We start from the raw sequence: 11,670 nt of genomic DNA, 5'->3' as shown, positions 1-11,670 counted from the left end.
GACGAATATATATAAAAAAATCATATATCCACAGAGCTTTTAGAAAGGTGTGGAATAAAAGTATCGCATTTTCTAAAAAACTGTATTATGATTGTGAATAAATCATTGTAAATATTCTGATGGGTGGGTCCAAAATGAATGTTTTGTTTATGTCTGTGTGAGATGTCTGACGTTTGGTTCATACTTCTAACAAGGCTTGTGAGCCTATTGTATAACGACGTTGGTATCACGTGGTATAGTTTACAGTTAGTGCGGAAAAAACGGACACTGACGTTAGCACATATTAGCTATCTAATCGTTCAAACAGCAACAACCCATAAAGTTACAAATCTGCATATTTAAACAAAATCAACAACTACCGACAGCCATAGTCCTTACAACCTTAACCAATGTGTTGTCACCTTTTTAATAGTCAAAAATTTAAAAATAACAGCTTCAATCCCTGAGGAGCTACGTTAGCATTTGTCACGGTTGCGTAAAGTTATAGTTCTCTTAAACAATGTAATGTTGTAACCTATAACGAATATGTGTATCAGAGGGGATTTAGAAGTGGGAACTGGTCCGCTTATGAAAAGATGGTCGCTCTTTAAGAACGGAGGGGACGTGGTGCTGTTTTTAATAACTGCTGGCAGGTAGCAGCTAAAGTCTATTCCAGCTTTGAACTGCAACTATTTCAAATGGATCTATTGACTCCAGTGTTGTGTGTGCTGGTTTACTGAACACCCAAATTCAACAAGGATTTTATTCAAGACTTCTCTGAATTTGTGGCAGGAATCATTCCAAGATAAGACAGTGTTTTAATTCTGGGGGATTTTGATATTCACGTCTGCTGCCCAACCAAACATCTGGCGAGCGACTTTTTAAACCTTATTGACTGCTTTAATCTTGTTCAGTGAGTGAAAGGCCCCACACATGAATGTGGACAGTTAGTGTCTTGCCTTTCTGTGACATTAAAATATGTGACATAAATTTCTCAGGTGTCAGCCAGTCTCTGCTTTCTCGACGACAGCTGGTCCAAAACACTGCTGCCTGGCTCTTAAGAGGCACATCATGTCCATTTTGGCTTCCAGTTTGTTTTAGAATTGATTTTAATATCTTAATGTTTGATTTAAAGATAAATTAAATGGGTTAAATTAAATGCCTCCTTACCTTGCTGATCTTTTTATCTTTGCACACTCCCTCGAGATCACTGAGGTCTTCTGACCAGATGATTCTGGTCGTCCCAAGATCCAGATTAAAGCTCAGGGGAAATCAGGCCTTTGCTATTGCTGCTTCTAAATTATGGAACAGCCTACCCCTCCACATCAGGACCTCACCTACAGTGGACACTTTTAAATCTAGTGAGAAAACCCATTTTATTTGGCTTTTAAATCAGACTGAGTTTTTGATATTTTGGATTCTATATGTGTTGGTTTTTTTATGTATTCTCTATTTATTTTGTGTTTTAAATATATTTTATTTTATTGTGTTATTGTTTCATATATTTTTGTCCTGGCTGCTTACAGCCTGTTTCTTTTAATTTGTGCAGTACTTTGGTCAACATCTGCTGTTTTTAAACGTGCTTATAAATAAATTTGACTTGACTTGACTTGGCTTCATCCAGAGCAAGAGCCAGCGAAAGTACTCTTCCTTGTGCCGACATTTTTACATTCAGTATTTGTGTGAAATTAGGTAGGCTACTTGCAACACATAAACTACTTCCGTGTATATTCCATATCATAGCAACCAAAGCTGAAAAAACGCTGCGCCTCCAAAGCGCTCCCAACTGGGCGTTTTCAAAAGAGCACCTGGCGTTTTCAGCTGTGACGAGACACTTTGGTGGACGCACAGCCTATGTGTCTGTATAGAGTTGTGTAATTATTTATTAACCATACTATTTCATTAGTAGGGTGTTTTTATTATATAACTAGAATAGTTATTCTTGACCCCACTTTTTAACCATCAATATGATCGAATATTTCTATGTATTGCAGATGAAGAATCTTGCATATTTATTTCTTGCAACAAGTAAGAATGTAACTTAGGCAGTTACCAGCAGACGTGGTACTAAATGAAGCCATATGATCATGAAACACCACTGCACAAAGTAACCTAAATCGTTGCAAAATGAATTCATTACTCTATCATGAAAAATTTACATTCTAATCACTTGACATGACTGAGTCAGACTCCACTTGACCATGAAATATGCAGGTTGTGCAACAAACTGACAACCACTGGAATGGAATGGGGGGGGGGGCTGCGTCATCTAGTGGCTGAATGTTATCAATTTTATCAATAGCACCTTTAGAGGTTACATTGATAACATTTTTACGTAGACGAATATTTAAAAACAAACAAAATATAAAACATCCACAGAGCTTTTAGAAAGGTACGGAATAAAAGTACAACTTTTCCTAAAAAAATAAAAATAATGATTGCGAATGAATCATTTAAATTTTTTTTGACGGGTCCAAAATGAATGTTTTGTTTATCTCTGTGTAAGATTTCTGACATTTTGTTCCTGCTTTTAACAAGGCTTGTGAGCCAATAGTATAACGACGTTGGTATCACATGGTATAGTTGCCACTATAGTTGAAAAAACAGACACTGACGTTAGCACATATTAGCTATCTTCGCTTAATCCTCCGAACAACAATAAGCCATAAAATTACAATTCTGGATATTTGAACAAAATCAACAACAACTACCAACAGTCATAGTCCTTACAACCTTAACCAATGTGTTGTCACCGATTAAAAGAACAGCTTTAATCCCTGTTAGCATTAGTGACGGTTTAGTTCCCACAAACAATGTAACGGTATAACGAAGACGCATATCAGATGGGATTTCAGAAGTTCAGAACTGCTGTGACTGTTATTGAGGGTGTTATCTCATCTAGCAGTCTAACGTTAGCCCTATTATAGGATACTTCGCCGAGGGTACTAGTGGCTAGCTAGCCATGTAGCCAGCTGCTCAACCAATACGGTACTCACGTTAATATAAAAATCTGAAAATACTGACATGATCATGCAGTCGTCCTTTCTCCCTGTAGCCATTGTTACTGTGTTTTTTATAATGCACTATGAGATTTGTATTCAGCAAGAAAACACTTCGACTAATGATAGGTCAACACTACGCGCTAGCTGACGTCAACTTTACTGTAATATTAGCTGTCTAATGTTGTGCGCCGTAGGTTTTAACAGCATCCTTACAATGTACTGTACTCTTTGATTGGATTAAAGTGTAAATATTTACCTAAAGTCTTGTGGTGTAAGGATGATTGAAATGTCCTTTTACTGTACACTTATTCAGGAACCTCTCTTGCATGGGGGGGTTCCTATAGGAACCTTTAACAGCTGAATTTAGAGGAGAAGTTACTGAAGGAACCTCATTAAAAGGGGTTCCTGGAGGATCTTTTTCAAATTAATTAATGAGGCTACAGAAAGCCTTCCTTCTGTGAAAATTAAAATCATCTCTAAATCATTCAGGAAAGATATAGTCCTACTTATCTTTAGCTAGCTACTGATATTCAGTCTCAGCAAAGAAAGAAATTTTTTTTCAGTGATATTCATCTCTTCTAACTATCAAAAGGACCTGTAAGGCAGATTTATGAAATACTCTTGACCTTAATGACAGCGTTGAGCATATCACATTTATATCTGCAAAATATAAAATTCTTTAAAAACTTTTAAAAAATCATTGTACATATGGTAGAATAGACACAAGAACTCCTAAAAATGTGGCATTGTGTCATATTGACAAGCCATATTCAAACATTGCAAAGTCCCATATGTGTGTGATTAAATATAGCCTAGTTTGTGCAGTTTTAAATTAAAATCCATACATCATATATTTTTTTTTGATGTTTTATTTTTAAGTTTTTTAATATTTTAATTTAAATTATTTGTGTTTTATTTATTTATTTTTTATTTGTTTTTATTTCATATTATTTTTTGTGTTTGGTGTTTTTTTTTTTGCCAATTAACATAGCTCTCATATTTTTAGACTGTGGGAGGAACCCGGAGAACCCGGTGTAAACACACACACACGAGGAGAACATGCAAACTCCACACAGAAAGCTCTGGCCTGAACCAGAACCTGGCTGTGAGGCATCAGTGCTAACCACTAATGCCCTCGTGATGTCCTGAAAAAGAGAAACAGGAGAAGAATCAGAAAAGAATGAAATGAAGGGAGAGAAGAAAAGAGGGAAATTGAAAGGGAATGTAGAGAAAACAAGTGGGGAAAGGGGACGCAGCCAAGAGAGGTGGGGAACAGGAATATTGTAGATTAAGTCTTCTGAAGCTGCAACTTGTTGTGCTCCAGGCACTATTTAATGTACCTGGTTCGTGCAGTGGCTGATCTGGGCAATGATTCACCCGATTCCTTAGAACAGTAGTGGGAATCCTCCACAACGAGCAGGAGGGCAGCGTCGTCCTGCTGGTGCTTCTTTTGTGGAAATGGGTGGGAGGTGGGTCGGCTGCTGATCGATCCTACTGTTCTCTTTGTAAGTTAGCTGCAGCTTGTTCTGTTTCAAATACTGCTTGGTGGACCGGGATCTTTCAGTGGCAAATCTGGGAAATGAATCACCTGTATTTTTGGAGAGGTAGTGGGACCCCTCCACAGCAACAGTAGGGCCACGTCCTCCAGTTTTCTCCTTTGACGCTAAAGTGTCTGTAGATTTTAGCTTGATTGTGTTAGAAATCGGTGGGGGGTGGGTCGGCTTCTGATCTACCTTACCTGCCTCTTTGTAGACAAGCTGCAGCTTGTTGCGTTCCAGATCCCATTTCTTAAAACAGGTCTGGTCAGTGGCAAATCTGGGCATTTTTTCATCGGCATTTTTACAATAGTAGACAGGCTCCTCCCCATCAAAAATGACACCTGTGCTTGCAGCCAAAAGATGTGTAACATTTCGTCGACTGTCTGCAGCCTCGTGAAGTTCACACTGAACATACTGCTGGAGTTGTTTATCCCACTCAGCTATCTGTTCTGCATTCTTCTCTGCAGCGTTCTGTTCCTCCTTTTTCAGCCGATCAAGGATAGCACGATTTTCAGCCATCAGGGTGACATTGGCGACTCGACACTTGATTTTATTTTCTCTGGCCCTCTTAGCCTTTTGTTTTTCTTCTTCAAGAAACAACCTGTCAGATTGTTTCCGGGCCTGAAACCAGTCCAGGTTGCTCTGTTGCTCTGCATTCTCCTTCTGCTTTTTCTCCTGTATTTTTGTTTCTCTGTAAGCAGAAATACTCCTGAGCATTGCAGCCCTCTTCTCCTCCTTGTCCTTCTGCTGCTTTGCCACTTGAGCATCTTGTTCAGCCACTTCCTTAGACAATTTCGCCTCCTCCCTCAGTGTTGTAGAGGCAGCCTGCTCCTTCATTCTGACTGCCAATTTGTCTGTCACAATTTCTTTTAGTATCTGGTGCTTTCTGAACTTTGCTGCTTGGTCATTTTTTCTTTGCTTCTGCTTTCCTTCTATGTCAAGCCGAACACGTTTTCTTTCTTCCTCCTCCGTTTTCAGTTTCTGTGCCTCCCTTTCTCTGTTGAGGTCTGCACTGGAGATAGCCTCCAGGTGATATTTCAAACAGCTTTTCTTTGACTCCGCTTTTATTTCTGCCTGATGTCTTAGCTCCTGTGCATGCAATTCATCAAGGCCCCGTAGTCTATCTCTCTCTTCCTTCTCCTGCTGTCTTTCTTCCTCTCTCAGCTGTTTGTTTGCCTTCATTTGCTCAATGTGATGGTCTGCCACAGCCTGGTTGTAAAGCTGTCTCTGACGAGCTTTGTCCTGCTCTTGTCTCAGAGCTTTGTTCTCTCTGCTCCTCATCTCTTCTTCATACTGTCTTGTTCGTTCTTCAGCAGTTCTCTGTTTTTCTCGGTTAAATTCCATCACTGCCTCATTTTCCTTCTGCACATATGTCGTTAGGAGTGCACTGTTGTATTTACGGACCCAGTCATTCTGGTGAAACCTCTTAATATTGGCTTCGTCAACCGCTTGCTGCCAGTCCTGTTTCTTCAATTCCACCTCCTCTGCAGCAAGCATATTCAAATGTGCCTCCTTTGCCTGCTGCTCAAGTTTTTTTGTTGCCTGCAGCTTTCTGCATCGGGTTTTCAGGAGTTTATCCTCCGTTCTGAAAATCAGATTCAGAGCATTGCTCTCTATCACATGCTGCCTGGTGTACACTTTGGCCTCGGGCTGGTTTAATGAAGACTGGATTCTTTCCCAGTCAGCCCTGGACAAAACGGCTTCTTCTGGTGGAGCCATTTCAGTTTGTTGTTGTTTGTCTAAGTTAATATTGGGTTGTGTTGTGTTTTGTGTTGGGTTGTGTTGGTGCAAGAGATTTTCCTCTCAAGTGTCTAACCTGTGTTCTTGTTCTGTGTTGTGTTTTAGAAGACAGGAAAGCCTGCTGGTGACATCATGACATTCCGTGAGACATCACTTGCCTTTGATGTCTGTGAACACATACACAAACATTTTAAAGGCATTATTTGAATCCCATTGCTAGGCCCCTCCCCTCTTAGTTACTGTTGCTATGCATGTGAAGCTTAAAAATATGATATTTTTGCAAAACAAAATGCTGCTTGCATAAGAGAACTGAGGGGGAAAATAGTTTTAAAAAAAGTTAAATTAATGAATAAAAATATAAATATAGGTATGTGTTTTTAATACAACTGACAAGAGGATTTTACAGCTGTCAGATAAATGTAGTTATTAGTACTTTTCTTGAGTATTAAAAAATACTCAAGTAAAGTACAAGTACCTCAAAACTGTACTTAAGTACAGTACTTGAGTAAATATACTCAATCAGTTACTTTCCTATTTGAATATTTGTAATGAAAATTAAACTCATTACTTTTTTTGTAAACGCTGTTTATTAGTTTTGCTTTACCACTACAGATGACAAGGACAAACACTGTTCCGCAGACGTCTGTAAGTGTATATTCCCTCTTTCTTAGTTTTAATTTTGAAGATACAAGTTCAAAATGAAAATCTTAGGTTCGAGTGGGACCTCTACAGTGGGGATTCTGTCCATCACATGTTTTACTTCTTTCCAAAAATCCATTATTTTACTACATTCCCAAAGACACAGACAAGGACAGACAACCATTCACTCACACATTCATTCAATACGGGCAATTTAGAGTTATCAATTAACCTACACATGCATGTCTTTGGACGGTGGGAGGAAGCCGGAGAACCCGGAGAGAACCCACGTAACACTGGACATGCAGACTCCACCCAGAGAGATTGTGTGATGTTGGTCCGGTCCGTCAACCCACGAACCCACGATCTCCTTATTGGGAGGCAGGAGCTGTAGCCGCTCTGCCACCGTGCACCCCATTTGGTATATTGTTGTCAAAATTGAGTAATTTTTCTGGTGCTTCATATACTGTATGTGAACTCTATTGACTTGTGTTTATTGTAGCCAGTAACAGCTCCTGGAAGTTGAGACAAAACCAAAATGGAACAAACGAAAAATGAGAGGGCAGCATAAGGTCAATTGGTCTGAATGTGTGTCCATACAGTATGTGTATGTGTGTGTCTGTAACAGACTGGCAACCTGTCCAGGCTTTACCTTGCTGTCACTCAGTACATGCTGGGTTGGACTCCAGCCCTTCATGTCCCTGCACAGGATTGATAATGGACCCTTTGATTGAAAATTGTGTTTCGATCTGAAGCATTCAAGTAATACTTTGTGCTTCAGCCTATTGATTTGAAGCAGTAGTTCCACCTTTCCATCACCAAATTAATTCTTTCTCTGGCTCCAGTTAATTTGCAAATGCAATATGTAAATTAAAACATGTCATCATGGATATATAAACGTATAAGTGCTTTTAGGCTGAATGAGGTCGGCATCACTGGGGCAAAGTGAATAACTGTTCCAAGTGGTTCCCCTCTGCTGCTAGGCCCTGTAGGAAATGGGGAACTGGGAGTATTGTTCAAAGCCTCTCATCACAAACTGCATGAAGTCAGCCATCATCACAGTTTTTAGCAAACCTCAGTCTCCTGTGTGTGCCAGTTTAACATTTATCTAATGAGCAGTTGTCTGCAGCACACAGATATGCATCCTAACAGGAAGGGTTAGGATGCAACTGGGTTCAACTGAACATCCTTGGCTGGGATGTGGAATATGTGTTGATGCAGGCTGCAGAAGACGTGATGGGATTGCAATAAAGCTTGGTCCTCAGTTTCAGCCTGTGGTGCTAAGCTAACTTGGAGCTGTAGTTGAAATGGTGTCACAGTTTTGATGGCAGTTTGAGTGAAAGCCGTAGACCTGATGGAGCTGTTCTGGACTCAAAGATTGGACTTGTTGGGTGACTGATGTTTCATGGGCTGCTAGGCAGACTGAGAAATAGAGTCATACAGTCACTCTATGAGCCTACTGTGCACTGCAGCTCATCAACATCTTATTCTAAATTTTACAATACAACACTACATTTCTTTTTTCCCAATTTCATTTCCACAATCATTCAGTCTACTGCATGTGGAAGAATTTCTGCACCATTTACCCGTGCACACTGCTGGAACTTGTGTTTTTGATGATAAGGCTAGGGAGGAGGCTAAAACCTCTGAACCACTTTTTCTAAGATAAGACATGAATTTTGCATTCAGACGGACTGTACTGCTTTCTGCTCATCTGTTGCACCGAGGTCAAGATCAATTCTAATGATATTTTCTTATGTGTATACTGAGAGGAAAGTTATGTTGTGTAGAATTAGGGAATCTTTTTGACACACAGGCAAGGGAGATGTAGTGAAGGGCAAGCCCTCATTAACTCAGTTTACTCCTCCTTTCATTGGAGGACAGTTCATACAAACCTTATCAAAAGGCAAAGAGAACCTGTGAATAGGGCATCAAGTGAAAGTACATTACATGTGAAAGCTAAAACAGTCTTGTATGGTGTAAAGACAGATAGGAAATGGGCTGAAGTAGCTATGACTACCACCGGTGCTTTTGAGTCATCAGAGTGCTTTGTCGTTATTTTGTCAAGACAGATGCAGTGTCAAACAATTGTATACACAGTCACACTGAACAGAGTTTAACCAGCTTTTAAGGTGACAACAAATGTTAGTGTGCATTATAGTGAGTAGCATCAAACTGATGGAGGCTGCATGAAGATGGAGGCTTATAAGAGGAAAAACAAGTAAGTACTTGTTACGACCGACTTGCAGGCCGCATCAAAGAAGGGAGATAAACACCAAACTTACCAATAACAAACTGAAATTTATTAAAGTTACAATAATAACTGCAATGAGGTGTGAAAGTCAGAATCAGTGATGTATGAGAGTGCATGAAGCCGGTGGATAATGTGAGGTGCGTGTTGTCTGTGTAAAACAAAAGAAGGCAATACAAAAAAGAAGCAATGAGAGCTTGTTGAAGGGACTTACACACTGGTGTCTGAGCAGGCGGGCTTAAGTAACTTAGAAACACTGGTCAGGTGTTCCCAGTTAGTGCAAAGACACCTCAGCTACACCCAGCCAAGGACCTGCAAGACACACAAACACACACGCAATACACAGGGCCCAGAAAGCAAAGGGCGCTGGGGCCGTGACATACTCTCCTGAAGAACGAAACCAGTGACTGTAAATCCACTGAAATACTGTTTGTTGCTAAATATATTTTTGTTGCTATATATTTTTTTATCCCACTCATTCATTCATTGAATGCAGTTGTTACTAATGATCACCTGTGAAAAGCAATGGAATTTGTTTGCTAGTGTCTTCAGTGTAACATTTTATCTTTAACCTTTTGCGTCTAGCAAATACAGCTAAAACAACAAACCTATTTAATCCAGCAGCTTGGCGTTGCACGGCAAAGTTGCAGAGGGATGGGACTATATGGCTCTCAGCTTGTTTCCACAGACCTTGTTGTGAGGAGTTTCATGTAGGAACCATAGACTGTATATAAAGATGGACAACATGACAGCTCCCCAAAAGTGAAGCCAAAACATCTCGATCGCCCCCTGGTGGCTGGCTGCAGCTTATAGGTCATAAACCCCGCCCCCTCAATGTTAGTAGATGGGACATGAGACATGCTAAAAAAAATCAATGTACACGTCAAATACATTTTTCCCAAAGATGGCTTCTGTCATTTTAGGTAGTTCTCATATGTTCAGGTGTTCAGATAAGTTTGGTTTTATTTAATTATTTGATGCTATAAAAATGGTGTTTCACATGATGATTGACAGCTGAGCCCTGCTCGTGATTGAGTCCTCCGGGTGTATGGGCGGGACCTCGATACCGCAGCTCCAACCCCGATCACTACTGCGCAGACTCTGGCTCCAAATGACGTCACCAGCGCAAGATGGCAGCTCCCGTATCCGGGATATTTTGGCTTCATTTTTGTACAGTGAGAGGAAGTGGAGAAGCGTCGTCCATCTTTATAAATAGTCTGTGGTCAGAACTATCAGTAGTAAGAAAATAGTTCCTACATGAAACTTCTCACAACAAATCTGTGGATTATCTTGAGTAACCGGGTCATGATTTCTGGAAAGAGACATTGCTGTTGAGTTTTTCAAATGAATTGTTTTGGCGCTTTGAGCACCACAAGCCAAGTGCCATTCAGTTCAATTATATTCAAAAAACACAGACATTTCCACGGCTGATATCTCAAAAACTCGGCAACTCACACCAAAACAATCTAGATGGATAAATAGCACTACAGGTGAGGAAAATATGTATTTTTGGTTTTGGGGTGAACTGTCCCTTTAAGCAACACATTGAATCCCACATTGCTCCTGATGCTCAGACCAGCGCCTCTGTCAGCTCAATGCCATCGGTGTGTGTGTGTGAATGGGTGAATGAGAGGCAAACTGTAAAGCACTTCAGGAAGATCCTGTTGAGTCTCCCAAAGTTACATGCAGTCACATAGAAGCTGTCGAGTACCACCACCAGTCTGATTTGTGATCACATTTCTGCTGGAGCATTTTGGGGCTGAAGGCCTTGCTCAAGGGCACCCCAGTGGTGTTAATGTAGGAGGGGCAAGCACTGCTCTTTCACTTTCCCCACCTAAAGTTATCCTGCCTGTCCAAGAATGGAACCAGCAACCTTCCAGTCACAAGCCTGCTTCCCTAACCTTTCGATTAAAGATATCCATGCAGACATGTTTTAGAACATATAAAAATACTCTGCTTTGAATAATCATTTGTGTCTGATATGGGTTTTTCACAAAAAAATTCTGCTTGAAAACTCTTGAAAGCACATCCACTTCTCCCTTATTAAAAAATCCTGAATCCTTCAATATGTGAATATTGGAAAAACATTTTTAAATAACTTCTGGACACAAGATGTCTCCTAATTCACCGAAAAGACTGTTCCCAGTGTATGTGCACTGGAGGTTTCAAGTTTCCACATCACACGTAGCTAAGTTGCATATTGAATCATGACTGGCTCCAAAATTAAGTTGTGATGTCACAAAATCCTGCTTGTACGCATATGTGTTAAACTGAGAATTAAGGTAAACGCAGAGAAACTTTCCTCCTACAGCAGATGAATGTGAAAACAGCCTTCTAGTGTCAAACTCTGCATATACATTGTTCTGCAAAGTAAAGGTCAAACATCCAAGTCAAGTAACAATTAGCAAAACACATATTTGTGTGGAGGGGGACAAAAGAAAGCTATGCTGAGGTTAGATGCCAACACTTACTGTATGCAGTAACTTGAAGTTGTTCTCCAAATCTTTGTGGAGGATAGGCC

General features: G+C 40.2%; 1 protein-coding gene across 1 annotated transcript; it reads right to left on the bottom strand.

Moving 5' to 3' along the window:
- Positions 1 to 2,453: 2,453 nt before the first annotated feature.
- On the bottom strand, positions 2,454 to 9,870 carry LOC122876678 (coiled-coil domain-containing protein 173-like). The gene is made up of 3 exons (XM_044197285.1): positions 9,758 to 9,870; positions 9,364 to 9,461; positions 2,454 to 6,426 (listed from the first exon to the last, which is right to left on the bottom strand). Exon 3 carries the CDS (start codon positions 6,236 to 6,238, stop codon positions 4,367 to 4,369), a length of 1,872 nt encoding a protein of 623 aa, XP_044053220.1. The 5' UTR covers positions 6,239 to 6,426; positions 9,364 to 9,461; positions 9,758 to 9,870; the 3' UTR covers positions 2,454 to 4,366.
- Positions 9,871 to 11,670: the final 1,800 nt, after the last annotated feature.

Source organism: Siniperca chuatsi, linkage group LG5 (genome assembly GCF_020085105.1).
Source record: "Siniperca chuatsi isolate FFG_IHB_CAS linkage group LG5, ASM2008510v1, whole genome shotgun sequence".
Lineage (NCBI taxonomy): Eukaryota > Metazoa > Chordata > Actinopteri > Centrarchiformes > Sinipercidae > Siniperca > Siniperca chuatsi.
Note: the sequence above shows the minus strand (reverse complement) of the source record. Positions and strands in the feature narration are given on the sequence as shown.